Consider the following 18,672-nt stretch of genomic DNA (forward strand, 5'->3'; position numbering starts at 1 on the left):
AAAGCAAATAATTCTTTTAAATAATAGTCTCAGCAAAATAGCTGAGACAGCTGAAACGCATAAACCAAGCATGAAAAGATACATTGTTAAAATGTATGTTTGAGAATGGAACGGACCTATGAACAATGGAAGATATTACAAGCAAAGTAAAAGAACATCAAGATCCAAGTTTAGCCTTATGTCAGCACTTACAGAGGGAAAGGTTGCCAACTTGGAGAAAAGGGGGCAATAAGGACAGAGCGCAGCTGGGTCGTGGTAGAATACAATGAGAAAGATTGGGTAATGTAAGAGTTGGGAGAGGTGACCTCACGCAGCTCAAAAGTATAACTGTATACTAGTTTTAATGTTCATTGCTCATTTGCTTCTGCATTTGATGCCCTTTCTTGCAAGATCGTAGAATAAATTGTCTTGTTTCTGATTACAGAAACAGGTGGTATTTACTGCTCCTTTCGGTGGGGAAACTCTAAGGCCATCAGTAACACTCAGAGTTTTCGGGACTGGTCTAGGGAACCATCCCACAAAGTTATATTTACCCCTGTCAGATCTCCACTTTGTATAAATTTTATTAAATTTATTTCTAATACCAGCAAGTAGCGGGTAGACCAAAGAATATCTTTTACCGAGCTGATGATCCTCCACGCACAGTTGATGTTCATCATGGTGTGCGTCCCTGGGAACAGACCGTAGAGCAAAGTCCCATGTCATGAGCTGTTCAGGACGAACCTTGACAAACACCAGTGCGTATCTCCCCATGCGTTCTTTGCATAGGGACATTCCAGAAGGAGGTGTGTAACAGTCTCGTCCCCTTCACAGCCATTTCGAGCACAGCGTGTTGTGGCGCTACGTGGGGAGTTCGGGCATGCATAAAGGATCTCACAGGCAGAGCTCTTCTCACTACCTGATAAACCATGTCCTTTTGCTTGTTGGCAAGTCCTGGCGCTGAGGCATTCTGCCAAATGACTTCAACACATTCTACCCCGACCTTAAATTCACCTAGACCACCTCTGACACCTCCCCCGCCTTCCTCGACCTCCCCATCTCCATCAATGATGACCGACTTACTCTGACATTTTTTACAATCCTACTGACTCCAGCAGCTACCTGGATTACCCCTCCTCTCACCCGACCTCCTGCAAAAATGCCATCCCGTATTCCCAATTCCTCCACTTCCGCCGTATCTGTTCCCAGGAGGACCAGTTCCCCCACAGAACACACCAGCTGGCCTCCTTCTTTAAAAACTGTAATTTCCCTTCTCGCGTGGTTGAAGATGTCCTCCAATGCATCTCATCCACATCCCGTACCTCTGCCCGCAAACCCCACCCCTCCAAAGGCAAAAAGGACAGAACGCCCCCGGTCCTCAACTTCCATCCCACCAACTTCTGCATAAAACGCACCATCCGCTCACATTTCTGCCATCTACAAATGGACCCCACCTCCAGGGACATGTTTTCCTCCCCACCCATATCCGCTTTCCGCAAAGACCGTTCCCTCTGTGACTACCTGGTCAGGTCCATGCCCCCCCCCCAACAACCCACCCTCCCATCCTGGCACCTTCCCCTGCCACTGCTGTAATTGCAAAACCTGAGCCCACACCTCCCCCTCCTTGCCTCCATCCAAGGCCCCAAAGGAGCCTTCCACATCCAAAGTTTCACCTGCATATCCACCAATGTCATTTATTGTATCCATTGCTCCCGATGCGGTCTCCTTTACAGTGGGGATTCTGGATGCCTTCTCGCAGAGCACTTTCGGGAACATCTCCGAGACACCCACACCAATCAGCCCCACCTCCCTGTGGCCGAACACTTCAACTCCCCCTCCCATTCTGTCGAAAACATACAGGTCCTGGACCTCCTCCACTGCCACTCCCTCACCATCCAACACCTGGAGGAAGAATGCCTCATCTTCTGCCTCGGAATACTTCAACCCCAGGGCCTCAATGTGAACTTCACCAGTTTGCTTATTTCCCCTCCCCCACCTTACCCCAGCTCCAACCTGCTAATCCTTATGACCTGTCTTATCTGCCAATCTTCCTTCCCACTTAGCCGCTCCACTCTCCTCTCTGACCTGTCACCTTTATCCCCACCTTCTCTCCAGCCCCACCCCCCTCCTATTTATCTCTCCACCACGGAGGCTCCCTTCCTCATTCCTGATGAAGGGCTTTTGCCCGAAATGTTGATTTTTCCTGCTCCTTGGATGCTGCCTGACCTGCTGTGCTTTTCCAACACCTTTCTAATCTTGACTCTGATCTCCAGCATCTGCAGTCTTCACCTAAATGACTTTGACAGTCTGCTCAGGGAACTGCTTGACAGGATCCGCTCTCTCCTTTTCCCGTAGAGTCTCAAGGACACTACGTGCTGACCATTTCCTGATGGACTTGTGTCAAAGGTGTTTTCCTTCACAAATTTCTCCACGAAAGACAGATGATACGGAAGAGTCAAACTACTTGGAGAATTCCACGACACATCCTTTGCAACACCGGGGACAGGTAGAACCTCAGTAATGTAGTGACACTTGGTGTTTGCATACCAGGGATTCACGCAGTTTGATGCAGCCACACACAAAGGTGGTCATCAGGGTGTGGGTACTGTTGGGTATGTTTTTTCCTCCTTTGTCTAGATCTTTATACATTGTCCGAAGGGACACAGTCCATCTTCGATCTCCACATGAAGTGAAAGACGGTCTGGGTGACTGCGGCAGCACAGGTTCGGGGAATAGGCCAGACCTGCACTATACACAACAACACCGACAGCACCTAACACCTGATGACCAGGTTTTTACCATGATAGAGAACGACCGGTGCACGCCTCACCTGACAATGAAGGAGATAGAGGATTGGATGGCCGAGTTTCCAAAGGGCAAAGCTTTGCTCTTGCCTCGATTTACCTTGGCCCGCGAGGCCCGTTCAAACTAGTCATAGATGCATACAAGTTTGTACTCTGACTGGGGATCCGAGCAAAAAAATGGCGATGTCATCCATGTACAGGGAGGCCTTAACCTGTAGGCCCCCATTGCCAGGAATAGTCACCCCTCTCAGGCTCGCATCCTTCCTATTTGACTTGGCAAATGGCTCTACAAAAGCACACAAACAAAGCAGGAAAGAGAGAGGGCAGTCCTGTGTGACTCCAGATCTGATTGGAAAGCTTTCTGATTCCCACCCATTGATTGAGACTGCACTGACAATATTGGTGTAAAGCAACAATTGTAGATTCCCTCCACAAAGCCCATTTTGGAGAGAACATCTCTCATGTATGTGTGTGATATTGCTTTCTCCTGGTCCAGGTTGATAAGTGTTCACTCCCCTGTCCTGCACGTAGGCGATTGTATTCCTGAGGAGTGCGAGACTCTCGGCGGTCTTCCTGCCTGGTACAGTATAGGTTTGGTCAGGGTGAATTACCAATCCCAGAGCAGACCTGACCCAGTTGGCAATGACCTTTGACAAGATTAGTTACCAATTTTAAATTTCCTCCCTACCCCCCCTTCTGCTTGTAGATGAGGGTGATGATGCCATTCCTCGTAGATTCACTCATGGTATCTGCCAGAAGTATACTGACATACAGCTCCAGTAGGTCCTGGCCAATCAAGTCCCATAGAGCAGAATAGAACTCAACAGGTAAGCCATCACTTCCAGGAGCTTTATTCTTTCAAAGGACTTGAGGGCTTTGGTCAGCTCAACCAGAAACAGCAGCTGGTCCAGCCTCTCCCACATGCTGTTGTCCAAAACCTCTGTGATAGGGGACAGGAACAACTGGGAGGCCACACTGTCAATGGGCTTTGTTTCATACAGACTGGCATAGAAAGATTTGCTGATTCTTATGGTATCAGACTGAGATGACATTACTGAGCCGCCATCTTCCTTCAGGCTGCTGAGCACGGAGTTCTCCTTGTGAACCTTCTGAAGCAGAGTCTGGACTGGAAGATTATCTTGGAGGCCTCTGAGGCAAAGAGTGAGGCTTGCTGGCCCTTCACTTCCTGGAGGTCCTCTGTGACATCGATCCCCATCGTCTGCAGCAGGAACGGGTTCTGCATAGTTTCCTGAAGTTTGGGCAGTTTTCCCCATTTCTCCTCGCTTTCTGAACACGTTTGAGGATGAAGAATCTTTTGGTGTTCCCTTTTACTGTTTCCCACCTGTCCACTGGAGACTCAAAGAGGGGCTTCACTGTTCTCCAACCTGTGTAATCCCTTTTGAGTTCCTCAATGTGTTCTGGGGTCAACAATTTCGTGTTCAGCTTCCACATTCCCTTGCCAACCCACTGCTCATCCTGTAGGTTACAGTCGGCCAGCAGGAGACAGTGGTCAGAGAAGAATACCAGCTTGATGTCAGTGGATCTGACTGAAAACGTGCGGGACACATACAGGTAATCCATATTAGCTGTTCGACATGAGCAATGTTTAATTTCTCGAGTAAAACTTTCTTGAAAACTTACGTAGGATGCAACCACCTACTCAATAATGTAGTAATCCTAAAGCAAAAAAGCTCTGGAGATGGTTAGACTGTTACAATAAGGCTCTTGAATTATTTTTTAAAAAGGTTTTTACAGCTTTTGAGCTCACTTTGCGTTCTTAAAAGAGCAGAGGAAAATTACTCTTTCCTTAAAAACAAAATGGCAGATTTATTCTTTCTTTCCAGTTTTAACAACATCACCATGGAATTTTCCAATTTACAAAATCTCCAACTTTTACTGAAAATTTTCCAGGCTTCAAAATTGTTTTTGGTAAAATTAGTCTATTTTCACTCATAAAACAGCTTCAGTCCAGCAGTTCCAATTCAGTTTTGCTGTAAACATTCAGTCTAAACAGTTTCTGTTTTCTGGGACTGTCTGCTTGCTTTTTGTTTTAAAAGCATACTTCACAAAAGTTGTACTCACAGCTCTTTAGAATTGTGCATAATTTCCTTTTACTGTTTCCCTTTGGACATCTAGTGGGTTTTTGTATAGAATTGTAATTGCTGTTGCTCTTCAGGCTTTTCATGGCTTCTTTAGATTGTTAACAATTTCAAGGCTTTAAACAGTAATGCCCACTGCTGGTCACCTTGTCATGTTAACTGCATTGAACTAAGAATCAACCATTCTTCAGGAAACAATTAATTTTGTGACTGAGTTTATTTAAAATATAAGTCATAAAATAAACATAACAGCAGACCAAATAATGTCACTGTCATGCACATTCAGTCAGAGTAACTGACAGTTGGTGTTTCAGCCTTACATACACACAGCACCTGATGTCCTTGAAGATAAATGTACATAGATACAACTCACTACCCTTTACTGAAAGGGTGTTACCTTTGAATTTAGCATCAATCAAATCAGAGGTAAATGTCTGAACACAAGTCCAAAGACATTGGTAGTGACATAGGGAGGGAACATTGCACAATTTGGACCAGAATCCAAATCTTGTCTGGAATCACATTGTTACTCAGGTCACCCCTTGGAGGTTTGGCAGTGTCAACAGATCAATCTAGATTCAGAGGACAGAACTCTTTGTGTGTGTGTGTGTGTGTGTGTGTGTGTGTGTGTGTGTGTGTGTGTTTTTTGCGTTGGGGCAGGGCTATGAGGAAAACAGATCAGCAAGCCTGTTCTCTTCTCTAATTTGTCTGACTAAGCAGCATAAATTGAATTCAGTGGAGGAGTTAACACAGCAATATTTTGGATAAAACTCTATCAGTGTCAACTAAAACAGCCTTTGTGCCTCAGATTTATGCTGGCCTGGGATTCTATGCTTCTATGATATGTTTTCAAATCTTATTCTATGCGTTCATTGCAAAAAGAAAAAAAATCCAATATTTCTATCAAAGTCATTCTTTAATTAAGCAACTAGCCAGAAGAACAATTCAAGCTACCTCCTCCTAATTTGGGATTTCTCTCTCCTCCTTCATGTAGAACAGCCCAGATCTCCCTAACAGTTCTCCTAGATGCAAGGATAAAGCTTAGGATTTATCATTGAAGAGGAAAAGGCATCAACCTTTGACTACCTTATCAGTCACAGACATAGACCTCTTACATGCCATAATCTCTTAACTCTAAACTCTAATCACATTTGGTACATTAAACAGGAAATTCCTAAAAGACTGACCACAAAAGATTAATGCCAGCACTGGGGACTGAAGATTAGGATTGCTTAATAATTAATAGTTCCATTTACTTTCAATGTTCACTTGTCTTCACCCCAAAAAATGTTAAAGATCCCTTGACATCTTCAGAGTTCCAGTTTTGGACCCTGATCATTGAAATAGTTTTGTTAATAACGAAAAATGATATGCTCATATTTTACAAAAACAACACACAATGATCTCAAGGACCTTGATCAATTTAGCAAAATGACTACTGTTTCACACAAGGGTAACTTAGAAAAAAATGATTTTTAGAGGCATTAAGGCACACTGAAGTGTTTGACATTAGTGGTATTAGCAACTAAATAATCCTTAATCCAAATTAATAAATAACACCAATCAGTGGCATTTATCTCAGATAATTTTGTTTTGTACATTTTTATTAAATCAATACAATTTGTCCTTTACCCTAAAAAATTATTAATATTCTTTCTAAAAGGCCCACTTCAACCCAAAACTCAATTTCTGTTCAGAGTCCTGGTGTTATGGAGTTTCTAGTTATTGTAGGTTTTTCTATTTACATAAACCATCTGAACTCAACTCGCCATCAGGCTGCAGTCCGTGTATTATGCTTGCCAATACTATGGTAAATGAACCAAATAGAGGATTGACCAGTGTTACGAAAGACTGTATATTTAACTTCAGCAGCAGCCAGTGGTGGAATTGATCCTGCTTTCCGAGTACCCAGCTGTAACTTTATCCATTCCTGTATTTTTAGAAGAAAAAAATTTGCAAATTTACATTGAGTTTTTCTCTTTGTTAAAACTTAGTGGCCATTACTGTATTTTGTCCCCTCCTTAAATCAATATTCTTACTTTATCTCATTTACTCCTAGGTTGATCAGATTAATACCCCATTTCTGAGAAACATTCTTCTGAAGCTCTCCTCAAGCAGTCATGTTAAGAGACAGAAGGAGTAGTTTGCTTTATCGTTAGATTCTTCCCACACTATCCCCACATCCCATTCTATCTTTATAATTAGAAAAAAGCTAAGTGCAGTTTATACCTTATTGACAGAGAAAGCTGCAAAACCCAGCCCTGCTACATCATGGTAGAATCTGTCGCTACCACACATGTATTGGCAAATACTGGTAACTCAAAGATTTGCAACACATCTGTTTGAACTTGCTTACCAGTCAAACCATAAGTAAAATTGAAAGTCCAATAGAAACCATCACTCAAAGAATCTGAGAAAACTGATCAACTTATCATTGGGGAAGATATTTCAGTAATTTCTTTGGATGTGGGCATTACTTATAAGATCAGCATTTATTGGTGACCCCTAATTTCCCTCAAGAAGGTAGTGATGAGCCAACATTTTGAACCACTGCATTCCATTTTTTTCTCAGAGAAATGTGGGTGGATGTTGGGAATGGGTGGGAGGATGAAATTATGAACTAGTAACAGCCTGTAAAAAGTGAGACAGTAACAGACATGAATCCTTAACAAAAACCAATTTGCCTTCCCAGGTAATGGTCAAAACTTCCAATTTAGAACTTTTAAAAATCGTAATCTGAGAACACTTGTGTAAAATTCCAATAGATTCCAATAAATACTTACGGATTGTGTTATCCTCACCAATCTTTGCACGGGGAAAGTCTTTTCTTTCCAGATCTTTCAGTAAAGATGCTTCAAATGCCAAGGCTGCCACTCTGAAGAAGAATTCTCTGACATTTTCACCTATGGGAAGAATTATACTGCAAGTTCAATTCTCCCAATTTAATTCAAAGTACTGCATGGCTTATGTTTAATTACCTTGTATATTGATTGTACTAGCCACAGTAATTTATAAACTTAAAGTACAATTCCACACATCCCATACACTTTGAAGGTCACCAGCTGCAAATGCAGAGTATATCTATTGTATGTCTACTAGTCAAAACGATAGGCACGTTCCATGAACTACTATTGGTAGAGATGGATCTCGCAACTTAAAAGCGAGGATTAGGCTGAGTGAATTCAGTCTGTTTTTACCAGAACCAATTTGGCTGCTTCAGCCATCTGTATATCTTTCCCTATCACCCATCCAGTGGTTCCTTAGTTTTCCTGGTTAGATACATCTCTATACATAGTTAACAGTTGGCTGGACAGCTGGTTTGTGTTGTGGAATGATGCCAAAAAGTGTGGGTCCCACTGGCTGAGGTCACCATGAAGGGCCCATCTTCTCAACCTCACCTCTTGACTGAGGTGTAGTGACCCTCAGGTTAAACCATTTGTTGCCTTTCTCTATCTCTCTCTAAAGAGAGTGTAGGACTACGGCAACTTTACCTTTTAGTAACATGAGACTTATTCTAACTGTGCTAAACCACCATTTTTGCCTGTCTTGGACCCTCTGTATTGGCATTACCTGTTTCCAAAATCAAGTTCATGCGACATTGCAGCACAATAACAGAAAATCTAGCTGACTGTTCTAACTCTTTAGTAGAGTTATTCAATTAGTCTCTCTCTCTTGCTGTTCCCTAATAAACCTGAATTTTTTTTTCTCTCCAAGTATTTATACAATTCCCTGTTAAAGGCTTGACTGTACAGAACTTGCCCATTGCCAACAAAAAATATATTTTGTTGAATTTTTCTTGTTTTGCTCTCATCAAGAAATACCAATGCAGGAGAAATAATCTTTTGAACTTGCAAAAGCTACATTCCCTATCATTTTTCCTACCACTGAGTGGGCCTCTGAGGTTTCTGCATGGCAATGACTACCAGGAAGTCGAAGTCAATGTGCCAGAATGTGGATTGGCATGTGCAGAATCTCTGAGGGCTGCGCAACCAAAGGTAGTCGATAAGGTATTCTACATAAGGGTTCTTCATAATAAGATGAGAGTTGGGGTAAGGGAAAATTTTCAGAATGGCAACCTGTAATTAATGGAGTGCCATAGGAATCAATGCTGGGACCGAAATTATTTACAATGTACATCAATGACTTCGGAAGATCCCTGGTATGGAGGGACTGTCTCCTGTCCAAAGTTTAAACAGGTTGAGACTCCACTCGAGTTTAGGAGGATGAAAGGTGATCACATTGAAACATAGATTTCTGAAGGGGCAACTTCTGAGAGGATGTTTCCTCTGATGAGAGAGTTTAGAACGAGAGGGCATAGTCTCAGTATAAAAGGGTACCAATTTAAGACTGAAATGAGGAGCAATTTCTTTTCTTGGGGTCTTTGGAACTTCTTGTCACAGAGAGCTGTGGGGACAGAGTCCCTGTGTATATTTAAGGCCAAGATACGTAGATTCTTGATTAGTCGGGGAATTGAGGGTTATGGGGAAGGGCAGGAAAATGGATGTGAGGAATGACGGATCAGCCATTGCTCTATTGAATGGTGGAGCAGGCTCCAGGGGCCAAGTGGCCTATTCCTGTTTCTTATGGTTTTATAGATGAAGAAAGAGAATGTATTTTGTGGATGACACAAAAATAAGTGGGAAAGCAAATTGTGAGCATGACACATGGCATTTAACAGAGGGAAATGGTCATGGTAAATGATTAGCAAAAGACTTGAACGATGGAATATAATGTGGGAAAATATATAGAGACACCAGTCTATGCCAGATTTAAGCCCAAACTAAACTAGTCCCACCTGCCTATACCTGTTCCAGATCCCTCCAAATCATTCCTATTCATGTAACTATTCAAATGTCTTTTAAACATTGTAATTGTACTTTCTGAGGAAGTGCATTCCACACGTGAACCACTACCTGTGTAAAAAAAAATTGCCTCCTATGTCTTTTGTAAATCTCTCATCTTAAGAATAGCAAAGCTGAAAAAGATTGCAGAGAGATTTGGAGTTCTAGTGAATGAATCCCAAGGCTAGCATCTAAGCTCAGTAATAGGGAAGGAAAACGGAATGTTGGCCTTTATTACAAGGGGAATGAAGTATAAATATAGGAAGGTCTTGCTTAAATTTTCCAAGACACGGGCCAGACCACAGCTGGCATACTGAAAACAGTTTTGGTTCCCTTATCTAAGGAAAGGTGTACTGGCATTATAGGCAGTCCAGAGAAGGTTCACTTGATTGATCTTGGGTATGGAAGGATTTTCTTTAGAGAAAAGATGGAGTAGGTTGGGCTTGTACTCATGCGGAATTTAGAAGAATAAAGAGGAGTCCTTAATAAAACTTAAAGTTTCTTAGGAGACTTGACAGAGTTACACTAGAGGTTGTTTCTCCATGTGATGGAGTGGAAGACCAAAAGCATAATCTTGGAGTGAGGGGACACCCATTTAAAGTAGAGATAAAGAGGAATTTCTTCTCTTAGAAGGTAGTCAATCTGCGGAATTCTTTACTGCTTCTTAGTTCAGTACATTCAAGACTGACAGGGAGACTTTCAATCGGTAAGGGAATCAAGTGTTATGAGATGAAGGCAGGAAAGTGAAGTTGAGGATGATCAGAACAGCCTTGATCTCTTTGACCAGATTCAATAGCTTACTTCTGCATCTACACCTGATTGTCTTAATTATATTATACTAAAAGGGAAGAGACTGTTGATTGTTTTGCAAGTGGACTCTGATTGGTAGAGGCATTGTCATGGAGAATTCACTAGTTAGATGATGACTGACAGTTAACTATCAAGCTTTGTTGAAATTTAAACCAGGCAGGTTGACCGTAATTGGTCAAGGCATTGCCCTGAGAAATTAACAAGAGAATTACTGGCTGTGACCTTTTTGAGAGTTGAAACAAGCTCATTGACATTACATGTTCTTCCTGTTTGCAAAGAACAAGGCTCTGTGTATTATTATACGCAACTTCCAACATGGGCAAGTGTACCACACTCAGTCTGACTGACATTCTTGTATTGGTAGTCAGCATAATTCTTAGGGATTCAGGATTATTTAGTGCAGATTTCCCAATTACAGAACCAGCTTACTTTGAGAGTTTTGGTATCCTGGGCAGCATATTTCTGGTGATAGCCAATTGAGAGTCCAATACTATAGTTGCTATACAGTTAAGAACAGTGGCCTCACTCACAAAGCTGCCAGCATGATCATAGATCCAGCAGTTCAGCAGCACCAACACTAAGGCAATTGATATCACGTGCAATGATTCTCCCTGCTGATCTGGTATTCAGCCTTTTTGTCCATGTTTTGATCAAGGCAGTAATGAGACCTGAAGCTAAGTCACACTGGTAGACTTAAGAGTTAAGACTGATGTGGTAAAATCCCAGAGCTTTGTTCTATTCCAGCCCTAGGATCACTAAGCTTTTTTTTAAATCACAGGCTGCTTCCACTGTTTAACATGAATGTAATCCTAATTTAACTTTACTGGATTGATATTTTATTTTTACATATGGCTGGTGCAGCTCCCGGAATTTCTCCTGCATTATTCATTTAGCCAGATTTGATTTTCTAGCTTAATGGTAATGGTAGAATGGTGGATAGGCTGGTCCAATAAGTTGGAGATTGTGGCTCACTTTTGTTTAGTGAAGCTGCCACATCACCCATCTGGGGTGCGCCTCATCTGCCACACCTTCCCCTGCAACCAGAAAAGATGCAAAACCTGCCGGTCACCACCCCTCTGACCTCCATCCAGGGCTCCAAACAGTCCTTCCAAATGAGACAGAGATTACCTGCCTCTCTTCCAACCTAGTTTACTGCATCAGGTACTTCTGTGGTCTTCTCTACATCGGGGAGACCGAACGTAAACACAGGGAATGGCTCACCGAGCAACTCAGCCGCGTCTGCAGGGGCCAACTGGACCTCCCAGTCACTGCCCATTTCAATTCCCCTAACCACTCCCTTTCCGACATGATCATCCTTGGCCTCTTCCACTGCCAAAACAAACCACAGCTCCTATTGGAGGAATAACACCTTATCTTCTGCCTGGGCACTCTACCTCCTGGAGGACTCAACATTAAGTTCTCCAATTTCAAATAACCTCCTTCCCCAACTCCCTTCCAAGCCCACCCACTCCCTTCCACTGCTTCCTCCCATTGACCAACCAGTCATACCCTCTACCTGTCTTCCCACTTCACCAGCCTGCCCCCGCCTTTCTCTATCTGCAGCTCACCCCACCCCCAATCCTGAAGAAGGGTTACACCCAAAACGCCAATTTCTCCACCTACTGATGCTGCCTAGCTGGCTGTGTTCTTCCAGCCTCCTGCCTGCCTATTACAGGTAAAATATCGCAGAAGTAGGATGAAGTATTTAACTGTTCAATTAGGACAACGGCCACCTGATGTGCCACTGAGCCCATGTTAAGTGAAAGACAGGTCAGGGGCAGGACAGGCCACAACCTTTAAGCCCTTTCCTTCAAACCCATCAGTAAGGAACCGTAAAATTATACACAATGTATTGGGAATTGCCTGTAAGTATGCTTCCTGGATGTCTTCGGAGTGAAATATACAACTGGAAATCTTTGGTTAATAAATATCGAGACTTACCAAACACACACAAATATGTGAAAGTACAGTGCTTTTTTTGAATATTTGGAAAATAGGAGCAAAATAATGAGACAAATAATACAGAATGCAGAAATTGGGCACAACCACAGCAGTGACAGGAACCCAGCATTATCATGGACTGAGCCATTTCAACATGCTTACTAAATGACTTAAAAAGCACAACGCATCAGGAAAAGAAATGTTTACTAACACAATGCTCCTTTGGGGAAGCAAATGGCCCAATTACTATGAATCAGTCATGCAATTGCAAATGATTTTAATTTCAAAATCAACTACTACTGAAGTTATGGCAAGAGACTGGGAAAATCTCAGTGGAATTTCAGAGAACTTATGGTCTTCTTTGAGAACTGGGAATTAGAAAAATAATCCCATGGTTCTGAAATTTGGAACTCCTTTTCAGGCAGTCACAAAGCTCCCCAGTATGTGCAGGAATTGTGTGACCATTCCAGGCATCTGTGCATCTTTGGAATGTCAGCCTCTGTAAATAGTTTCATAATCTGTTTCACACCATATGTTTGTGAATCATACTCCTCAAATTTTGCTTATATACATACAAATCTTTGAGATCATTGTCCCCTCCAATTCCAGCTTAGTGCTTCACTGATTTTAACATCTCTACGATTGGCAGCTGTGCCTTCAACTGAGTTGACCCTAAACTTGGGAATTCCTGAACCTCACTGCTTCTCAAAAACTATCTGGTTATCTCAGCTTTTGGTCATAGAGTCATACAGCATAGTAACAGGTCTTTCAGTACAACCAGTTCATGCTGACCATAATCCGAAATTAAATTAGTCCAAAATTGCCTGTGCTTGGGACATACCCTTCCAAACATTTCTTATTCATGTACTTATTGATTGATTTTATTGTCACATGACTACAGCGAAAAGCTTTGTTGACATGCAGACAGATCATACTAGGCAAGGATATACACACAGGGTGTAAAAAAAAAACTTAGAGACACACAGGTTACATTGCACATGGTGTGCGAGATGAGATCAACGTTAGCATTATTTGAGGATAGACAGTCTATTCATTAGTCTAGTAACAGCCAGGAAGAAGCTGTTCCTGAGCCTGCTGGTGTGTGCTCAAGCTTTGGTATCTTCTGCCTGACAGATTGGTTTTTGATGATGTTGGCAGCCTTTCCATGGAGCTGTGGATGGAAGGCTGGCTTCCACAATGGCCTGGGCTGTGCACACAACCTTTTGTAGTTTCTTTCGGTCCTGGGCAGAGTAGTTGCCATACCAGGCTAATATACATCCGGACAGTATGATTTCAATGGTGCATCTGTAGACATTGGTGAAGGTCCTTATGGATAAGCCAAATTTCTTTAGCTGCCTGAGAAAGAGGTGTTGATGTGCCTTCTTGACTGTCACTTCTATTCAAATACCTTTTCAATGTTGACTTTGATATGTTCTCATGTGACTCAAAAATATTTTAAATAACCTTTTTAAAAATGGAGACATTTTGATCATATGCTAATACTATATAAATATAAAATGTCATTTGAATGTGTGCGTGGTTCTGTGGTCCACAGGCACAACTGCTTATGCTTTTCTAAACACTCACCCGTTTTAGAAGACACAGCCCAATACTCTGCTTGCATCTCAGTAGCTATCTTAATGGCATCAGCTTCTGTTCGTTCATATTCAGCCTGCGACTGGTACGTAAACACAAATAATGACAGAGTTACATAAGGAATTATTGGTCAATGACAAAAACTATCACGTAGGTTTTAAGAGATGTCTTAAAAGCAAGTGAGGAGGTGGGAGTGTCAGGAAGAATGCAAGGTCAATGTAACTGAGGTTATGGCTGTCAGTAGTGGAGCAATTAAAATTGGGAATGCTCAAGAGGCCAGAATTAGATAAGTACTGATATCTTGGAGGGCTGTGGATTTGGAGGAGGGATTACAGTCACACTGAGGATAGAGGCCATGGAAGGATTTGAAAATATTTGGTCAGGTGGTTCGGAAGAGAAAATAGTAGATGAATCATGAGATTTGGTACATAAACAGAAAGACCAGCTATCTTATATAAGAATCAAAGAAGCAAGAGCAATTGTAGGCTAATTGCCCCCAATGTCTATTTATCCATTAAATAAGATCATAGCTGATCCGACTGTGGTCTTAGTCAACTTTCCTACCTCCCCATCAATGCAATCCCCACCATCTACCTCCGCACCCACTCCTCTACACACTAAAGAATAATCCATGAATCCACTCTCAATCTGTCCAAGCTACCTGTTCATTGACATTAAATTGTTAGTCCAATACAATCAAACATTCAAACACAGGCAGCTTCCCTTACAGGGTATCTGGGACATTTATCATAAAAACAAGCAATTGGTTATTTCCTTAATAAATCAGATTAAGGAATCCTTGACAAGCAATGGCAAACCTGAACTGTAAAGTGCCAGTTATAATAATGACTTCCATGGCAAAACTGATAAATAAAAAAAAACATAGGATTGAGAAACAGAAAGAAAAAAAGTTACACTTTAAAAAATGCCAAACGACAAAAGCTGAAGGAATTAGACTTCATATTCTTTGAGGTGCCAGAGAGGTTGTAATTGAACAGTAATTAAAACCTAGTACATTGTCAAGAGGGCACTTAGATTAGAATGGCCTGAACCTCATTTTACACAGTGAGCTCAATTTATATTCCTAATGTCAGCAATGTTCATCTGAAACTGCACAGATGTGAGGGAGCACAGCAATCTGGAATATACTACACAGTGTAACAAACAGACTGCATTTCACCACCCTTTTAAGTATATTCTAATGTGCAGAACAATCTTAGTGTGCTGATTAAGTAGGCTGCCTTGTCCTGAATGTTATTTATCATCTTGAGTGCTGCCACTTATAGTGAGTATTCAAATATATTGCTGACTTGTACTTGTAGATAGCAGAGAAAGTTGAGGAGTCAGGAGATAAGGTACAGCGATAAAACTGCAGAATTCTCATCCTTTCACCTGCTCTTGGCGTCACTGCATGCAATTGGTTGAGGTAATTTAGGCTGCAACATCAGGAAACATCTCATCCTCCTGTTCATGCTCATATTATTTTCATTACTACATCTTGCAGTCAAGGATAGGTGCTCGTGAAAATGGACATGCAGGTCGTAATGTGATTATCTCACACTTGTTCAATGTAATACGGGCAGTCTGTCCACTAAACAGATGTTGTGTGATTTAATGGTGACATGCATTGGCACATTTCTCACTGGCACCATTTAAATGAACCTACAGTGTTTAAAACTAATTAGCAACATGTAGATGAGAGGTGGAATTAACATACGATGATGCATCAAGGCACAAGTGCACTGCAAACAAGTTCAAGGAGAAGGATAGCAAGAAAGTGCGGTTGCACAAATCGGCCTGATGAAATGAGGTCAGATAAGAACTTCAATGTGCAAGGCTAAATAAAAAGACAATGTATATTTTGGCAGGATTTCTAGTGTAGAAAGTATTTGCTTGTGATTTCAAGTGAATGGTGATGAGCCTGGCAGGGACTTCGTACACAATTTTGGGCAAAGATTAAGCCATCCTGTCCAGCATGAAGGTGGTGGCCAACTCTGTTTGTATATTTGAAGACCCAACCGTAAAATGGCGGATGTTTCAGGTTACGTTGCAGTGCATGGAGTTTTCACCAAATATCCAACACTCAGGAAGCCATGCAATCTCAGTGTGTTGCCAATATAACTCTGGATATCAAAAGGGTCTTCCAGGCTCTTGCAGGTTAGTGATCTTCCCTCCAGTGAATTACTAGGAATGGCAGTGAATCTATAGAACACAAGACTGTTGTCTTCATTCAGGAGAACAATATTTGTAGTCCCACCCCTCCCACTCATCCAGAGCCTGTGTCACTATCTATCCATCCATCAGCTCAGATACTGCACACTACTATGAGCTTTTGTAGTCTCGTCAGGTCCACACCCTCCACCAACCCAACCTCCACTCCCGGCACCTTCCCCTGCAACCGCAGGAAATGTAAAACTTGCGCCCACACCTCCTCCCTTACTTCTCTCCAAGGCCCCAAGGGATCCTTCCATGTCCGCCACAAATTCACCTGCACCTCCACACACATCTATTGCATCCGCTGCACCCGATGTGGCCTCCTCTATATTGGGGAGACAGGCCGCCTACTTGCAGAACGCTTCAGGGACGCCCGGACCAACCAATCCAACCACCCCGTGGCTCAACACTTTAACTCTCCCTCCCACTCCAGAGGACATGCAGGTCCTTGGACTCCTCCATCGGCAGAACATAACACGACGGTTGGAGGAAGAGCGCCTCATCTTCCGCCTGGGAACCCTCCAACCACAAGGGATGAACTCAGATTTCTCCAGTTTCCTCATTTCCCCTCCCCCCACCTTGTCTCAGTCGGTTCCCTCAAACTCAGCACCGCCCTCCTAACCTGGAATCCTCTTCCTGACCTCTCTGCCCCCACCCCACTCCGGCCTATCACCCTCACCTTGACCTCCTTCCACCTATCACATCTCCATCGCCCCTCCCCCAAGTCCCTCCTCCCTACCTTTTATCTTAGCCTGCCTGGCACACTCTCCTCATTCCTGAAGAAGGGCTCTGGCCCGAAATGTCGAATTTCCTGTTCCTTGGATGCTGCCTGACCTGCTGTGCTTTAACCAGCAACACATTTTCAGCATGTGTTGGGAGCTTGGAAGGGCAAGGACTGATTCGGGATAGTCAACATGGCTTTGTGCGTGGGAAATCATGTCTCACTAATTTGATTGAGTTTTTTGAAGAAATAACAAAGAGGATTGATGAGGGAAGAGGAGTAGATGTGATCTATATGGACTTCAGTAAGGTGTACGACAAGGTTCCCCATGGGAGACTGATTAGCAAGGTTAGATCTCATGGAATACAGGGAGAATTAGCCATTTGGATACAGAACTGGCTCAAAGGTAGGAGACAGAGGGTGGTGGTGGAGGGTTGTTTTTCAGACAGGAGGCCTGTGACCAGTGGCGTGCCACAAGGATCGGTGCTGGGTCCTCTACGTTTTGTCATTTACATAAATGATTTGGATGCGAGTATAAGAGGTACAGTTAGTAAGTTTGCAGATGACACCAAAATTGGAGGTATAGTGGACAGCAAAGAGGGTGACCTCAGATTACAACAGGATCTGGACCAGATGGGCCAATGGGCTGAGAAGTGGCAGATGAAGTTTAATTCAGATAAATGCGAGGTGCTGCATTTTGGGAAAGCAAATCTTAGCAGGACTTATATATCTAATGGTAAGGTCCTAGGGAGTGTTGCTGAACAAAGAGACCTTGGAGTGCAGGCTGATAGCTCCTTGAAAGTGGAGTCACAGGTAGATAGGATAGTGAAGGCAGCGTTTGGTATGCTTTCCTTTATTGGTCAGAGTATTGAGTACAGGAGTTGGGAGGTCATGTTGCGGCTGTACAGGACATTGGTTAAGCCACTGTTGGAATATTGTGTGCAATTCTGGTCTCCTTCCTATCAGAAAGATGTTGTAAAACTTGAAAGGATTCAGAAGAAAAGATTTACAAGGATGTTGCCAGGGTTGGAGGATTTGAGTTATAGGGAGAGGCTGAACAGGCTGGGACTGTTTTCCCTGGAGCGTCAGAGGCTGAGGGGTGACCTTATAGAGGTTTACAAAATTATGAGGGGCATGGATAGGGTAAAGAGGCAAAGTCTGGGGTCGGTGAGTCCAGAACTAGAGGGCATAGGTTTAGGGGGAAGAGGGGAAAGATATAAAAAAGAGACCTAAGGGGCAACTTTTTCATGTAGAGGGTGGTACGTGTATGGAATGAGCTGCCAGAGAATGTGGTGGAGGCTGGTACAATTGTCACATTTAAGAGGCATTTGGATGGGTATATGAATAGGAAGGGTTTGGAGGGATATGGGCTGGGTGCTGGCAGGTGGGACATCTGGTCGGCATGGATGGGCTGGACCGGAGGGTCTGTTTCCATGCTGTACGTTTCTATAACTCGGAGATCCTTCAATGAAAATTAGTAGTATTCCATTAGACAAGCCATGAACACTGGGATAGTACCTTGTAAGTGCATTAAGACAAGTAAAGTCACACATAAGCAACAACTAAGGAGAATGCCCAACTGTGATAAGTTTAATTTTGAATTAAATATGGCATGGTTTATGTTTGGTTTCAGAATGTGTATTTTGTGATTTTTAAAATTCTTAACA

The 18,672-nt window shown here is 42.7% G+C and overlaps 1 protein-coding gene across 1 annotated transcript in view; it reads right to left on the bottom strand.

Moving 5' to 3' along the window:
• Positions 1 to 5,080: 5,080 nt before the first annotated feature.
• rab36 (RAB36, member RAS oncogene family) overlaps positions 5,081 to 18,672 on the bottom strand; it is a 43,169-nt gene continuing 29,577 nt past the window's right edge. Inside the window, exons 9-11 of the mRNA XM_060843787.1 lie at positions 14,062 to 14,152; positions 7,666 to 7,785; positions 5,081 to 6,812 (exon numbers count right to left, since the gene is read on the bottom strand). Coding sequence (XP_060699770.1) covers positions 6,748 to 6,812; positions 7,666 to 7,785; positions 14,062 to 14,152 — 276 coding nt within the window. The 3' untranslated portion in view covers positions 5,081 to 6,747. The remainder of the gene's footprint in view (positions 6,813 to 7,665; positions 7,786 to 14,061; positions 14,153 to 18,672) is intronic.

Source organism: Hemiscyllium ocellatum, chromosome 24, assembly GCF_020745735.1.
Source record: "Hemiscyllium ocellatum isolate sHemOce1 chromosome 24, sHemOce1.pat.X.cur, whole genome shotgun sequence".
In the NCBI taxonomy this organism is placed as follows: domain Eukaryota; kingdom Metazoa; phylum Chordata; class Chondrichthyes; order Orectolobiformes; family Hemiscylliidae; genus Hemiscyllium; species Hemiscyllium ocellatum.